Consider the following 17,678-nt stretch of genomic DNA (forward strand, 5'->3'; position numbering starts at 1 on the left):
TTGGTTCCTGCTAATCAGGAACCAGGAGCAGCCTGGTTGGGTGGTTCTGGCTCAGAGTCTCATCACGTTGCATCAAGATGTCAGCCAGGGTGCACCTGGGTGGCTCACTCAGTTAAGCATCTAACTCTTGATTTCGACTCAGATCATGATCTCAGTGTTGTGAGATCGAGACCCTCATTGGGCTCCACACTGGGTAGGAGACTGCTTAAGATTCTCTCTCTCCCTCTCCCTCTGCCCCTCCCTACTTTCCTCTCTTAAAAAAAGAGAGAGAGAGAGAGAAGAAAGAAGAAAGAAAGAAAGAAAGAAAGAAAGAAAGAAAGAAAGAAAGAAAGAGAAAAAGAAAGGAAAGAAAGAAAGAAGAAAAAAGAAAGAAAGAAAGAAAAAGGAAGAGAGAAAGAAAAAAAATTATGTCAGCCCAGCTGCAGCCATTTGAAGTCTTGCCTGGTGCTGAAGGGTCTGTTTCCAAGTTCACTGGTGTGGCCTCAGTTCTCCTTACCATGTGGGCCTCTCCATGACCTACTTGACTCTCTTCAGAACATGGCAGCTGGCTCACCCCAGAGCAAGTGATCCAAGAGAACAGATGAGAAGGAAGCCCCTAGGTCTTTTATGATCTAGTCTTAGAAGTCACATACTGCTACTCCTTCTCTATTCTGTTAGAAACAAGTCTTCAAGCCCAGCTCACACTAAAGGGCAGGGAAATTAGGCTCTACCTTTGGAAGGGATTTTTGGTTATATTTTAAGACTAACCCAAGACTACATTTGGGTAAATATCTACCTCCCTTACTAGACAAGGGTACCTTGAGAACAGGACCCATGTTTCTCTTGTTCACTGTTGTGTCCCTGGCACCGTCCAGAATGCCTGGCAAAGTACAAGCATTGAGGAAATAGTTAAAAGAATGAATTAAATTATAAAAGAATGAAACTTTGTATTTCAATCCCAGTGCTAGGGAACTCTGGACAAATTCTCTAACATTAGTCACTGGTTTTGGAGAATGGGGTTAATTCTAGCTACCTCTCAAGCTGTTAAAAGAATTAAACAATACAGCCTATATAAAGCACCTAGCAACATCTGGCACAGAAGGGGCTCATTAAATGTTACTTCTCATCTTCTTTGCTTCGATTACATATGCAATCCACCCCAGGCCACACAGATTCTACTTCTCACATCCCTCCATCCCACCTAGTCTGTGACTCCCTTTCAATTGCTATGTCTCTCCTTCTTGCTCACTCCTTTCTACTGCCCTTCTGATAATTCCTGATGCCTCTGGTCTCTGTCTCATGTGATCCATCCCACGCACTGCAACCATGTGAGTTATCTTCAAGCCCTCCACGTTTCAAAACGTTTTTGTCCAAACTCCCCCCACAACCAGAGCCCAGTGGAACTGCACAACTTAATTTTCCACTACCCTCCTATATATATTCTCTACAGGAAGACTACTTACTGCCCCCAAATGTGTGGCTCTCACTCTGTGCTTCCCAACCACTGTTCTTCTGCTCATGCCATTCTTTTCTTCTTTGAGCTCCTACTATAAACTCCATTTATCTTATTGCATTTATGATTATTCATGTGTTCCAGGAACTAGAATGTGTGTGCTATTTCTGTTACTAAATTGGAAGCATATCAAAGGCTGGGACTATGTCACTCATTCTTACACCCTCTATTGTTGTTCCTCTGCCCTGCACTAGGAAAGTGTATAATAAACTTTTGTTGAATTGAATTTGAATTCCAGGTGGCTTTTATTTCCTTATTTGTGCTGACTTAATGATACATTCCAGCCCAGGTACCAGAATGAGATAGAGCAACATGCTCTGCCCATACCGACGATGAGAGATTTGACTTCTAGCCACATATAACTACATTCTTTTCATGTCTACATAAACTAAATGATCCACAAATAGCAAATCTTTAGTAGAGCAATTGCAGGATATAATATGGGTTACATTTTCCTTTAATTCTGGCTCTAATGCAAGTATCTTCACCTTAATATTTATACGACCTCTGTGCTCATTTGTAATGCTCTGTAGCATTTTCACTATTGCTAGTAGCAAGAATATGATAAATATATTTGAAGATAGAAAATTCTTAAATGATTCTGGGTTATGTCAGTAATATGCAGTGGTAAGTAAGATTGGGGGAAATTGTCAAACGAATGAATAGACAAGACCGGCAATGTAAGAAATTTTGTCTTTAGATTGCTCTGGTAATGCTTCAAAAGTAGATGATGTTTTCATATTTTCAATGAAAAAATGTCTGCTAAACACACACACACACACACCTAGGGAAATTCTTGCTTTTGAGTCATGAATAGATACCTTTTGGAAATACACAGTAAAATTTCAGGCTGAGACTGACACAAACATGAAAACTATTTATTCAGTGTCTCCTTACTATATTACCAGTGGTGTTCAAACATTTTGACCTCACAAAATTATTTTCATTCTGGTAGAGCAGAGGTACTATATTTCCCTGGCTCCCCCCCCCCCATTATCTATAAGGGGTCATGACGGCTTGAATTCTGTAAATATATGTAACTCTCTTCAGATGGGCAGTGACCAAAAACTAATTCTTGTGTATAAACGTTGGTAACATACTCTTCATCTTCCCAGTCCATTAACCCTGAATTTATAGAAACTTAGTGAACAATCCCTCCTTTATATTAGTATTTATAAGCCTTGGGGTTACTTAAGAAGGTTCTACCAGGATAATAGGGACTTTCATCTTTGGTCAAATGTTAAAGCAGCTTCAGGGCGAATAGGAGTATGTAACATTAAAAACTTTGAGATCTATCTAAAAGCTTTATTTTACAAATAAAGAAACTGAGGGTCAGGAGATGGAAGGACCTCATGGACTCTGCACCTCATGGCAAGAAACTTGTGACCCCTTGGCATTTGCCCACCCACCCAGTGACTAGTCTGGTCCTGGGTGTATCAAACTTGTCAGCACTGGCACACGGGGCCAGACAATGCTTTGTACTTGGGGTATAACAGATGTCCTGTGCATCTGGGACCTCTAGTCTCTAGATGCTAGTTGTACCTCTTCCTCTTGGTCATGACAACAACAACAACAAAACGCCTCTAGGCTTTGCCACCTGTCCCCCCAGGGGGTAAAATCATCCCCTGCCCATAACAGCTGGTCTATCCTAAGCCATCTTACTGTCAGAATCAACTATTCTCTTTTATGTTTTCTGGGAAAATACCTTAAGACATGAATGCATCATATTGAATATTAGAACTCTGCCTGATTTCCATGAGAAACCACAGTCTTTCCAAGAAAAGGGACTTCACGGCTTACTTCACACATTCAGATACAATAAGAACACAATCTGATGCAGGGTGGCCAAACCCAACTAATCTTTAGCCTAAGAGAAGCTCAGAAAGGGACAAAACACAGATTGACAGTTTTGATTCATGTTTAATGAAAAAGAAGTTACATGAATAGAAATGGACATAAAACAAAGAGATCAGTTTGGGGAAATAAGGTGATAGGTGGAACAGGGGAAAAATCATTTTATTCCTGAATTTATTCATATATTCCTATTCGTTATTACTGATCCAAAATATCTCCTGAAACCCAAAACAAAGTCAGAGTTATAGCTTTACTGATGTTTTCATGGGAATTCACAAAAGTCATATCCAAACAATCCTTTTCCATGCCCCCCCATGCCCCCAGAACACACACAAGCAAAGGCAGAGATGTTTACTGGTTGGTAACGTGGCGTAAAAGAAATGCAGCCTTATCAGCTTTTTATTATAAAGCAAGTTAGCACTGGTAGATGTGCTTTTGGCACAAACATGCTTTCTGCTAATATTTTCATGAGAAAGCTTTTATGATGCACAACCATTTATTCTTAGTACAATCAATCATTGAGGGATTAAACCTAACTCTGGTGAATATAAATAGGTGTGCAGACGTTGCTGACTTCAGGTTCGAGCACAGTTGAAATAGTCAAGACGTGAAATTTAAAAATACACAGATATGAAACTGCAGCGAGCATCTTACTGGTTTGTTTCATGGCTCAATTCTGTTCAGGATTCTTAGCCGAGTCAGTCAATATTCTATTTTTTTGTTTGTTTGTTTTCGTTTTCTACCCTGATGTACAGGATGATCACATCTTCCTAAAGAAGAAAAAAAAATCTTTGGAAATGAATTATTGATCTCTGAAAACATAACAGGTTTGCTTTGATCATCTTATTTCAAATAAAATATCCCTTCTCTCAAACTCGATCTGGCAAGCGTTAAATTCATTATAGACGTTTGCCACGTGGGTAATAAAAAGGAACAATGAAACTTTACACACTATCCCTTTAAAATAAAAATCTTTTGGCCAGCACACAGCCGTCACCAACCTTCTACGCTCACATTGACTCGTTCAAAGTTAGGACGAGCCCTGTCTCTTCTGATACTGAATTCTAAGTTTTTCCAGCTGCTCGACACATTGGGACTGAGCCAACTTCAACGTCCGGTTCTCCTCCATCAGCTCCTCGAATTCCCGGGCCAGCTGAGCAGCATCCACCTTCTCCCTTTCTGCCTGATCCAGCTTGGCGATGAGCTCCTTTCTGAAAATTCAGGGGGCAGTTGAGGAAAAGAGCACAAAATTTAATGCAAGCAAATTAAAGGAGGCAGTAACAGCATAATGGAAGCAGAATGTTTCCTTCTGCTTTTCTGAACTTCACCATTTCTACTGGCTTCCAATGCCTTACTTTTAGCTTTTCCTGCTTCGCGAGTTTTAGCCACTTTATTATTTTTTTAATTTTATTTTATTATGTTAGTCACCATACATTACATCATTAGTTTTTGATGTAGTGTTCCACGATTCATTGTTTGTGTATAACACCTTGTGTTCCATTCAATTTAATAACCATCACCAGGCTAACTCATCCCCCACCCCCCTCCCCTCTAGAACCCTCAGTTTGTTTCTCAGAGTCCATAGTCTCTCATGGTTCATCTCCCCCTCCGATTTCCCCCCTTCATTTTTTCCTTCCTGCTATCTTCTTTTTTTTTTTTTGATATATAATGTATTATTTGTTTCAGAGGCACAGGTCTGTGATTCATCAGTCTTACACGATTCACAGCGCTCACCATGACACATACCCTCCCCAACGTCTATCACCCAGCCACCCCATCCCTCTCACTCCCCACCACTCCAGCAACCCTTCTAGCACCCCTACCAGACACATCCAAAATACTAAATATAGACCAAAAAAGCTCAATAAGTCCTTCGACAGTCAAAAAAAAAAGTGATTTTTTTTTTTTAAAGAGTACAACAAATTGTAAAAGTTATAATTAGTTTAGGGGGGAAAAAAAACAGTAAGTCAGTTTATAATTTAAGATGGGATCTATTGTCCTATGGGTAGAACTATAGTTTGTCCTTTACCTTGTCTTTGTCTTCCAAATTCAATTACTGTCTTCCTTTGTTTTCTACTTCAGGGCTTAACAAAACTTTATTAGGCTTCTTTGAACTAAAGAATCCAACTCCTTCCTGCAAATATTATTTCCCATGTCCTTCCTTACTGCTTATGTATATCTTGCAGCCCTATTTAACAAAACAATATATCTACATTTCATGCTGACCGACTCTAGAATTTAGGAGGTAGGCTAAGGTTATTGGAGGGAACTTGTAGTGATAAGGTCTTAAACAAATTCAGTTCTCAGTAATTACATGTAAATAATTCATTGATATAAATACACATAATAAGGAGCTAAAGATTCCCAGTCCACGTTTAGATTTACTAAACATGACAACCCAAAACAGATCCGCTCCCCTTATGTGAGTCAGTTAATCCTAAACTAGATCTAACCAAATTCTTTGCCTATAAGCGTGTGTCAGACTTCTTTCTCTGTAGGCAAAAGCATAAGAAACTTGGAAGACCGCTTTAACCAAGTGATCAACCTTGACATCACCAGTAAGGAGATAAATAGATATGGCCGGCACCAAGGACACATCCCTTTTCTGGTATTCCTTGCCAAAAATGCATACACTAGACAACCTCAAATTGAGGGAAATTCTACAAAATTGCTAGCCTGTACTCTTCAAATTGCTAGCTTGAACCATTCCATATTTAAGGAAACTAAAGAAAAATGACAACTAAGTGCAATGCGCAATTCCAGACTGGAAAAAAATTGCTGTGAAGGACATTGTTCAGAAATTGATGCAATTTAAATGTGGATTGTGAAATAATGCTAAAATTCTTTTCTTTTTTGACGTAGTGTTCCATGATTCATTGTTTGCATATAACACCCAGTGCTCCATTCAGTACATGTAAAACTCTTAATTTGTAATTATTGTACTGTGGTTAAATAAGAGAATGTGCTTGTTCTTAGAATACTGAAGTATTTAGAGCAATGGGGCATGACTACATAGATAGATGATGATAGATAGATAGATAGATAGATGATAGATAGATGATAGAGAGAGAGATAGGAGGGAGAGAGAGAGAGAACCTCAATAGTGTGCAGTGTTGATGGAGGGAGAATAAAGCACAACTGGGGAAGCTTTGAATAATTAGTGAATCCAGCAAAGGATATACGATTTTTGCAACTCTTCTGTAAGTTTGAAACTATCAAAATAAAAAATTACCCCAGGAAAAGGACAAAACACAAATCAGAACTGAAGTTCTAGTATATTCTTCCTTCACCCAATGGACTGCCTTGTGCACCTACCTTGAGGACCACTGAGCAAAACCAAGCATTGGAAAGAAAGTGCCCAAAGGGGACAAAGGGGAGATAAGTTGGAATACTGCTATACATATACACAAGGTTCCTTTGGGCTCTTATTGATCTTTGAATTTTCCATGGTATTTAGAATTTAAAGGCCCTCAATAAATATTTGCTGAATGAATAATTAAAGAGTAAGATACCTCAGAGACAAATCACATGTATTTTAAAGATGAGGAAATGGAAATGCAAAGTGCTTAACCTAATTGAAAAAGTCACCCAACTAATAAGAAAGAGCCAGAAATCAAGCCTATCTTTCTGATTAAATGTTTATGGCTCTTTGCCTCTAAGTATAGTTTAAGCAATAAAGGTCAATAATTAGGTATTAGTAAAGTTCCTTATATAACTTTCCTAAAGAAATTGATAAGTAAAACTTAAAATTCAAATGAACTGTGTCACACAAATAATTCATATGGAAATAGAGCTTTGCTTTCAAATCATGGTCTGGAAATTGGCAGTACTAGGTATAACAATAGCTATTGTCCTGGTTCCATATCTGACCTCTCTTAAAACTCCTCAGGACATCTGTTATTAGTTTTGACTGGTAAGAAAAGATAAATCACAAAATCACAGATTTTACAGCTAAAAGGAATGATCATGATGGTCTAGTGCAGTTTTCTTGTGTTGGAGAAAGTCAATAATAACTTCTTCCTTCCTGGAATGAAGAGGACTCAAATGATAGATTTCTAAATTAGTTTGATGTACCTGATAAGCAATTATACACATATTCAATGAATACTGTCAAAATGTGTGTTGTCTTCTGTCCAAGACCTATTTATATAGATGTGTTTGTGTTCATCCATTAGCAATTCATAATTATACCTGGCACATCAAGCTATGGAGACAATTTTATAAATAGATGATCTGAGGATCAAATCAATATCTATAACTGGCTAAAATGTGGTCCTGCCCTTGAATCTGTGTTTATTATTTCTAGCATTCCCTTCAGTGTAATCTGATAAGGGGGTAGAAGACCATTATTACAGGAATCCTATTTCGGAAATCAAGAACCTATAATATAGTTTCCAACATGATGTATTTCACCAGTGAAAAGGCCGCGACCTTGGGTCCATCATAGATCATCTGCCATCTCCATCCTAAGCCATATGCCTGGAAAAGTTTTTATTTGCTACAACAAATGGGGGAAGGGAAAGTGCAAGTGAAGAGAACTTTGAAACTTTGTGGAAACTAATTCCAAAATTAAGGAGATTCCTTATGTTGCAGGAGGTTGGGACATGAATTCATCATTAGAACAAGTATTTCTGTTTCTGGAAAGACCACTACCATTATTCTTGGGACTTTCAAAGTTGACTAAGGCTTTTATTTGGAAAAGACAAAATCCTAGATGTTTTGGCTATAATGAACTAAAGGGTTTTGGATAATAATGTGATAAAATACAATCTCCATCATGGGGAGAAGTTTATTCTAAATAGTGATTTAGACTGTACTATCAGTGGTTCTTAAAAGATGTGTGTTCTAAAACAAGCATTGATACACAGGAGAGAAGAAGCAGATGCCTAAAGATGGCACAAAAAGGATGTGAAAGTCTACCTTCATGTCATGTGGCTAGGGAAACAATCCGTGGCATTGAAATGGAATTGCAAAGCACAGTCTAGACTATGGTAAGTGAAGCCCTATAAATGAATAATGCATGAGGAATAAATGTATTACATCATTTGGGAGCCAAAGGGCAACACTGCTTGCAGGAAGAAGTGAGATTTGCTCTAGAGTTTCTCTTGGCACAGTTAATCATTTGGGCCAGACATCTCTGCTATTGGAGGCTACCCAATTCACTGGCATCATAGAAGGTTTAGCAGCACCGTTGGCCTCCATTCACTAAATACCAGTAGCATCTTCCCCCACTGCCGATCATTACAACCAAAAATGTCTCCAGACATTGCCAATATCCGGGGGTTGAGGACTGAGGAATTGGCCCCGTTAAGAACCACTACTCCTGGGCGCCTGGGTGGCTCAGTTGGTTAAGCAACTGCCTTCGGCTCAGGTCATGATCCTGGAGTCCCGGGATCGAGTCCCGCATCGGGCTCCCTGCTCGGCAGGGAGTCTGCTTCTCCCTCTGACCCTCCCCCCTCTCATGTGCTCTCTCTCTCAAATAAATAAATAAAATCTTTAAAAAAAATAAAAAATAAAAAGAACCACTACTCCAAAGGAAATGGAGACTTCACTATTGATCACTCCACAAAAAGTTAATCCTGGAATAGGAATAGATGAAAGGCAAAATGTTTCCTCACTCTGCTCCCCCAAAGACTGGAGCCTCTTTTCTTAGCCAGGGAGACCTACTTAAAGGCACTCTCATTGAGAAGTGGTAAATATTCTGTCCCTTTTAACATGGTTCAAGGCAGAGATTAGATGGAGAGATACTGAGGAATGAGATTCCAGTTAGAAGTCTGAACAGCAGTTAAGTAGGTGGCATAAAAGGCCTAAATCATTATGACGGAGGCATGAACAGAAAGTGCAATCTCAAAGCCTGAAGAAGTTTAGAACATTGGGATTTCACACAAAGCTAAATCCTAAAGTGAAAAAATATCCTCAGCTATACCTCTGGAGCAAAGTAAAGAGCCAAGACAGTTCTTTGGTTCTATTCATCCACTCAAGTATTTCTTGAAATCCTAGTGCAAAGTAGGCACTTTCCTCGATGCCCGCTAGTGAAGTTGGTCTCAGGACGCATATCTCCACTGTTGGAAAATGAACGCCAGTCCTATACCCTACACAGAGGCATCTTACCCACATCAGGATGCCTTAGGGAAGAGGATAGGTCCCTTCCACCATATTACTGTTCACACTGCAAACACTTAGGGAGAAATACTCCATTTACTATTGCTTTATGACAATAAATTTCCTGATTTCTGGGGGCTGTGTAAATTTTTTTAAAGAATTTTTTTCAATGATTGGAATAGAAAAATGAGGTTTGGTTTTCAATGTTTTCTGTCTGTGATACCATTTTTCAAGGAAAATCTCACCCTGAAGTGAAGCAAATAAAACCGACCAAATAGGACTTTCTCTGGTTGGTCTTTGGACAGTCCCCTGCCTGACACCTCCTCCATCCCCAATCTTTGAAAGATTCCCCAGAACACAGCTTTAAAATCTCTGCCATCAGGAATGTCCTAAAGAAATAAATGTTTCTGATTAAACATCTATTGTTACTGGAAAATTCAGAACAAATTAAATGCCATGACTGAAAACAAATCATAACAGGGCTATTTTTAGACTATGCTGTTACAAATTCCATATGCTCCCTTTCCCCCGTCCTGATATGTTCCCCTCAATGAGATGTTGCTCCTTCCATCATCGTTTTATGTATTTTTAAAAGATCTGAAGATAAGGGCGCCTGGGTGGCTCAGTCAGTTAAGCGTCGGACTCTTGGTTTCAGCTCAGGTCATGATCTCAGTGTCCTAGGATGGAGCCCCGTGTCAGGATCCCCACTGAGCGAGGAATCTGCTTGTTTCCTTCTCCCTCTGCACCAGCCCCTCTCCATTCAAGTGCTGTCTCTCTCTCTGAAATAAGTAAATAAATCTTTTTTTAAAAAAAAAAAAAAGATCTGAAGATATAGATCTGATATTTTTGTGTTATTCCCATATGAAAATCCTTTTCTAATGTTTTGCCTGGACCCACAAAAATTATATAACATTTTTTTCAATTCCGTAATCAAAAGAGAAATAACCCAAATGAAAAAAATGGGCAAAGGCTATGATGGACATTTCTCCAAGACATAAAAAATGCCAAAAAGCACATGAAAAGATGCTCAACAATGTTCAGCTGTCAGGGAAGCATCAATCAAAACCACAATGATACATCATTTTGCACCCATTAGCATGGCTATAACCAAAAAGACAAAATAAGAGTCGGCAAAGATATGGAGAAATCAGAAACTTCATACATTTCTGGTGGGACTATAAAATGGGGCAGCCACTTTAGAAACAGTCTGGCAGTTCCTCCAAAGTTTACCCATTGAGTTATCACATGACACAGCCATTCTACTCTTAGGTATGTACCCAGTTGAACTGAAAACACACCTCCACATAAAAACTTGTACTCGAATGTTCATAATAGCCCAAAGGGCAAGCAACCCAAATGTCCATCAACTGATGGATGGATAAATAAAATACAGACTCTCCATACAATGGAATATTACTCAGCCATGAAAAGGAATGAAGCCCTGATCCACACTACAAGGTGGATGAACCTTGAAAACATCGTGCCAAGTGAAAGAAACCAGTCACAAAAGACCATATAGTGTATGATTCCAGTTATATGACATATTCAGAATAGGCAAATCCATAGAGAGAAGGTAGATGAGTGGGGGCCACTGGCTGATGGGGGAGGAGTACAAGGTTTATTTCCTGGGTGATGAAAATGCTCTAAAACTGTGATGATGGCGGCACAACTCTGTGAACATACCGAAAACCAGAGTAATTTTTTTTAATTATGTAACGTTTTTCATCCTGACGTTTCTAAGAGTTTATCTCTGTTTCTGACATTCTAAGTCAATCTTTTAAACACCATTGCATCTGGTGCAATGTTTCACATATACAGAAGACAAATGGTTTCTCCTTTGAACAAGATAAAATACCCTATCTGGAGCAAAGCAACCTTTACTAATTGTAAATCTGATTGTAGATCTAATTGTAGCTTAATCATATACTTTAACTTGCTGTCAAAATACTGGTGATAAATTTCAGAAGTAATAAAATGTCTACCTCTCACTTTTTCCCATTAGATCCACAAAAAAAACTATGTTATATTTTAAAAGTTTACAACATTTATTGAGAAAAGCATGTACACATTTCATTTTATTATATATGCAATTCTATAAAAATATCGGTTCACATTAAAAAGGCCTAAAAAGAGGCAGAAATAATAGTTGGAATTCTGGATGATGTCAGAATTCTTGGTAAGTTTTTAAAGCCTTCAATAAAATTGTCATTTTTTTCAATTGAGAAGAAAAAAAAAATCCAATAAAAGTAAGAACAAGCATTTCATAGATCAAATAAGCCAGAAGTGATTCTTTAAATTAAATTCATTGCATGCTGAATTTATAGTCCTAGAAAATGTTTGACTCTCTTTATCTATCTAATAGACATGATTTAAAATAATAGTTATAATCAACTCTTCTCTCTCCTCCGCAGTCTCCCAAACTTGATCCAGGGTGACCCCCTCTGGAGATGAGAGAGAAGTTCAGCTTCACCTGTGCCCACATGGTTCCACTGAAGAAAAACTCTTTTTTAAAATACCCGAGTTAGCATCTCTCTTTGTGTCTAGCTCACGCTAGCCAATCACCAGAGACAACATAATCACCCACACTTTATGAAATGATGGGAAAGAAATTCTTATCCAAATCATCAAAACACAGAGAGCTAATGACTTGGGTCAGATCCATTTGACCTAATTTATCTTGCTTGAACACAAAGAATGTCCCCCAGGAAAATACCTGTTACATAATGAATTTTTGCTTCGGTAAAGTGTTAATGAAAACAATGATCACCAATAACCCCTGGAGGACCAGTCTCATTTATTGATAAATATAAGCTATATCATACTTCCTATTTTAACAATTTATCTTAGTAATTCCTTATTGCTGATATCGACACAGTATTTTAAATATGGACCATACAAATTACAAATGACACATCTGTTACAGTGTTTGTATACACAGAGGGTATTACCGTGTCTTATAATCAGTCACTCAAAATCACCCTCACTCATGTTTGACCCTATGTACCTGTCCCTCTGCTTGGTGACTGGGACACCAAGAGATGTTAAAAGGTAACCATGTTTGTTGGGAACTCTGCACAGTCAGAAAGTCAGGACATAAAATTAAATAGATAACTATTGATAACACCAGCCCACAAATATGCCAGAAGAATCATTCCAGGGGCTCCTGGGTGGCTCAGTCAGTTACGCTGTTGACTCGATTTTGGCTCAGGTCATGATCTCAGGGTCATGAGATCCAGCCCCACCTCAGGCTCTGTGCTCAGTGCAGAGTCTTCCAGAGATCCTCTCTCTCCTTCTCCCTCTGCCCCTCCCCCTGAACACTTGCCCATGCCTGCTCTCTCTCTCTCAAATAAATAAATATTAAATCTTTTTAAAAAAGAATCATTCCAGTGTATTTTCTTTCACCCAGGAAGAGAGACGAACCCCGTGGACTGGTTGGGCAGGGATACTGGCTAAGCTCTCCTTGAGGGTAGCATTTGGGCATGCAAAGAGGAAGGAACCAGTCCTCCAGACCTAGAGCTTGGTGAATGAGCAAGGGCACAGAGGCAGGAAGAGTGAATAGACCGATGTAGCTGAAGACGAAGGATGAGGCAGAACATTCTACAGGGGTGCTGAGGCCATCATGAGCTAGAGCTTGCAATCCAGGCCAAGAACTTGGTGTCCTTTTCCAACAATGTGAAAACATAGGCAGGGAAACCAGTTATAATATTACATTGACCAGGATATGGAGCAGCAAGTCTTATTCTCAAAGAGCAGAAGCAGGGATGGAGAAAAAGGAATTGAGAGACTTTATAAAAAAGAAAGGAAAAGAGATAACAACAGAATTTGGCCTTTGCCGTGCATCTAGCTAATTATTTAAGAAGAAAGTGGGGGGAGAGGAGGGAGATAACATAGTTTCAAGAAAAAGCCAAAGTTCGAACAGGCTTAAGGGAAAAAATAAGATTAGTTATGTAGAAACAGCAGGAATATGTTTTCAATAAAAGACCACATGAGTCACTATTACATCGTTATCCTATTTTTTAATGAAACACCCAAAAATATAAACTTACAAAACATACAATTTAGCAGGTGAGCTTTGCATTGCCAAAAAAAAAAAAAGGCCACCTATGGGTTCATTGAAATAAACGATGTCTTCCAATACTTTCAATCTGAAGAGTTTACAAATAAATACATAATTACCTGTTATATATGTCTCAACAGCACAGTTCACACACATACACACCCACACACGCACACGAGGAGATACATTTATAGGCTACTGATTATACAAGTCCTCCTTTAACTTCCCCATGGGTATTATTAATAAGCTTCTTCAGCTCCTTTAAGGTTTTTTTTAGGACTCAGATTGCGTGCAAATGTGCAATCTGAGCATTCCAACCAATTTATGAGAACTTTCAGACCAAAAAGAAAGTCTCAGATAAATGAGGGGAAGATTTGTGTTTTCCTGATCTCCTCATAAACATTTTTTCATCCCCTTTAGCCATAAGTCCACGTATGATTTTATGTTTGAAGCATAACACAGCAAGGAAGTAAGAAAAGGTTTGTTAACCGAGGTCTTACAGTAAGTGCAGTCTGACCCTACAACCCATACTGCTCCCCACTATGTTATTCTGTCCAACCATCATCCTGGGGGGACAAGGGGCAGGGAGGGCAGTCTTCAAAGAGTCCCAAGAATTTTATAAATTACTCAAAACATATTTCATTTGCTTTGATTTTGAAAACTAAGTAATACATACCATGTATCACTTCAGGAAGAGGAAGTGGGAAAAAAACAGAAAGTTAAAGAATCAAAACATGTTTTGATTATGTGTCACGCACTCAACAAAAACTGATTCAGCCTCTACATCCCATGTACTGTGCTCGGTTTCAGAAATACGATGGTGAGCGACACCTGACTCTCCCCGCCTTCAGGGATTAAAAGCACTTAGTAGTTACCATGTAGTAGGAGATGCAAATATTAATCAAAAGATCTCACTAATAAATATGTAAGTATGGACTAAACAATGCTAGGGTAGAAAGGTGTCTGAGGCTTTGGAAGTATAAAAGATATGGGGATCACTGGGGTAGACACTGGTAGAACTGAGTGCAATTAAAAAAGGAGAATTCTGCAAGAAAAAGCTAAGTGTGAGTAAAATTAGAATGATTTAATTAATAGAACTCTGTAATTCCCTACAGCAGAACTGGAGTGGTAATGGAAGCTATCAATTTAAAAAACCTCCCTGGGCTATTGGACTAAAAAATGCAGTTAGTCTACCAATGCATTTACATTATTCCAAAGATCTGTCCCACTGGCTTCTTGACTTGACTTGATGCAGAAACTCCACCATTAAGCATTAATCAAAATTCACTCCAAGCCAAAGTTCTCTGGGGCTTTTGGGCACATCCATAGGAAACATAGTGTGACTCTGGCATTCTGGCATTTTTAATTTCCTGAACTAAAAATGCTTATTTAAAAATTAAGTTTCTGGTAGGAAGTCCTCCTGCTATTCTCAGTACTCCATAAAGTAAAGCATTTTGTCTTCAGCAGCTCGATTCGGGTCTTTTCTATAATCAAACATGATATCCACAGAAGTGGCCTAGTAACCTCTGAACCACAGAATGTCACTTGCCCCCATCCCTCCCTCTCACCCTCACGCTCAGCCCATTCCTTCCCTGCCTCCCCCGGTCCGTGACCAGTAGGCAGTACTCGGAGGCCAGAGGGTTCAAAGGGACAGTACTTACTTCCTTTCCTCAAGCAGAGCGATTTCCTTTCTGACCTCATTGTATTCTTCTGCTATTTGGCAGTGTTGTTTGAACACCTGCATGGATTCCACGGAGTCATGACAAGGCGCCAGAGGCTTCACAAACAAGAAGAAGAAGAAATCAGTCCACTTCTTTGCATCGGAATACATTATCAACGATTTCGCTCTACTGATGTCCTTTAGAGGGAGATTTTTGGCATGAGAATAGCATCGTCGGTCAACACTGGACAGAGTTTGGCTGATTCTACTTGACTGAAAAGAGGGAGGGGGGCTGACCTTTCCCCACATTCATCTTCCAGTATCATTCATGGGCATTCTCAGGCCCGAGCCAGAACCAGGAGGCCGATGACATGCTCATTATTGGCCATACATTGGAGTAAAAATAGGTCTTCTAATAATTCTCTACTTCTCCCCAGAAATCTTTTTTTTTAAAAAGATTTTATTTATTTATTTGACAGAGAGACACAGTGAGAGAGGGAACACAAGCAGGGGGAGTGGGAGAGAGAGAAGCAGGGCTCCCGCCGAGCAGGGAGCCTGATTCAGGGCTTGATCCCAGGACCCTAGGATCATGACATGAGCCGAAGGCAGACGCTTAACGACTGAGCCACCCAGGTGCCCCTGCCCCAGAAATCTTAAACTCTGCTTTAGAGAAGGGCAGTGGTGGGGAAATATTTCAGTGGTCTGCTTTAGTTACCGCTTGCTTTCTGTGCCTTTAGCCCAGAGGCATAATCTCATTTTGGAGAATGGAGTAGCCCTACAAGAAAGGCTCTTTTCTGAGAGATGCAAACAAACTGAAGAAATGAAGCTGGGCTGGAAATAAAGCTTGCAAGGATTAACAAACCCCATGAAAGACCAAACCCCAAGTGAGACAATGCTCGTCACATGTGAGGCCAAAAAGCATGGATTCGTGTCTTTGTTTCTCTCCCATCCACAGGGAAAACAAAGGACAGCAGGACAAGCCTTTAGACCCATAACATGTTGAAAATCCTACTCCTTTCTAGAAATTATTTTTTGAAAAACTAGCTTTCCTTGAGTTTATAATTCTAATTCCTAGTTAGCAACACATTATTAAAAACATTACATTAAGAAACACTAGCTAATAGTCTTTTAAAGAGTTTTTTAATCACCCTAGTCAATTATTTATAGAAAATGGCATATACTATCTGAGAAATACAATTTCATTGTTAAGTGGGCTCTTTGGTCTAATCCTTTTCTCGTTATAGTCTATATCTGTGAGTATGTGTCTGACTAGGTCATATTTTCACTAATTTTATATTCGGAAATTAGGAAGTGATGCATTTCTTCCTGCTTGCTCCTCTCTTTATATTCTTCAAGGACAAAGATTTCTTTGGGTGTTGTATTCAGCAACCCCACCCAGGATGTAGTAGAAATTCTATGAAGTTCTATAAAATCCTATAAAGCCTGACTGACAGATAAGATGACCCATCCCATTTATCATGAGGCCTCTGATTAGAGGTTTTCTAAAGGAAATAAAATTCGAAATAGATTTGCCTGAAAGTTACCTTCATGTGGAACATCTCATGTCCAGATTCATGGAAAATCTAATAATAATTGCATTATGAAGCATCTTTACCTACTGCCCCATGAACACATTTGTAGCATAAACTCAGCCTGTTGGAACCATTACCATCTTTCTTTATAGAAATAAATTGAAAAGTACTGCCCAGGAGTATTACAGTATAACGTACCCCATGAGACAAAGCTCTTGCCAAAGGAATTCAGAACTCCTGGCTCTTCTGGTCTATGTCCTAGAAATCACCACCCCCCTCATCAATTTTCACCTGTTACCCTGGCAAATTACCAGGTATAACAGTAAAGAGAATGAAAACAATTTACTCCGGGCACCCTAGCCAAGTTGCTATTAAATCATCTGTGCCCCATGTCCTCACTGGAAGGCCCTAAGACTCTACGCATCTTATTTCCTGTCCTTACGAACATCACATAAACTATATTCAGCTCATTCCATAACCTGCCACCCCTTGTAGGTCCCTGAGTCACACAATCAGCATAGTCACCTATGTGATAGCCAAAGGATTCTAGGAGTCCATGCAAAGGGTTTATGTCCTTAAGAGTAAATAAATGCACATAGCCATGTGCAAGAAGAAATCCCCTCTGCTGCTAGATACAAAAGGGAAAAATGAAAGTTACATATATGTGTGTGTGTATGTGTACGTATAACAATATGTAATAAAGTTACATATATAATTTTCCTAAATTTACATATATAATTTTCTTAAGAAGAGACTATACATTTACATATATAATTTTCTTAAGAAGAGGGGGGTCTTTTCCCCCCTTAGCTTGCTACCTTGCAATCCTTTTTATTAAGTGGGAAGTTTTTTCATTTGTTCTTTTTTTTTTGGCACTTCTTAATTGTGGGAAATTTGAAGATATTATGTATAGGTAGTGTGATCATGCTGCTAAGGGTATATAATATAGGGAGTATTTCAGGATATATACAGTATCCTCAC

At 39.0% G+C, this 17,678-nt stretch overlaps 1 protein-coding gene across 6 annotated transcripts in view; it reads right to left on the reverse strand.

The window, feature by feature from the left end:
* Nucleotides 1–3,392: 3,392 nt before the first annotated feature.
* MAP3K7CL (MAP3K7 C-terminal like) overlaps nucleotides 3,393–17,678 on the reverse strand; it is a 93,591-nt gene continuing 79,305 nt past the window's right edge. For 5 of the 6 annotated variants that reach the window (XM_054504120.2, XM_064579778.1, XM_045902600.3 and 2 more), the window contains 2 exons: nucleotides 15,167–15,282; nucleotides 3,393–4,557 (listed from right to left, as the gene is read on the reverse strand). In XM_054504120.2, the coding sequence (XP_054360095.1) occupies nucleotides 4,377–4,557; nucleotides 15,167–15,282 (297 nt within the window). In that variant the 3' untranslated portion in view covers nucleotides 3,393–4,376. The remainder of the gene's footprint in view (nucleotides 4,558–15,166; nucleotides 15,283–17,678) is intronic. The other variant, XM_045902598.3, reaches the window with a different exon arrangement.

The sequence above is a fragment of the Mirounga angustirostris genome, unplaced genomic scaffold (assembly GCF_029215605.1).
Source record: "Mirounga angustirostris isolate CCGP_5_RB_7025 unplaced genomic scaffold, mMirAng1.0.hap1 SCAF_1, whole genome shotgun sequence".
NCBI lineage: Eukaryota > Metazoa > Chordata > Mammalia > Carnivora > Phocidae > Mirounga > Mirounga angustirostris.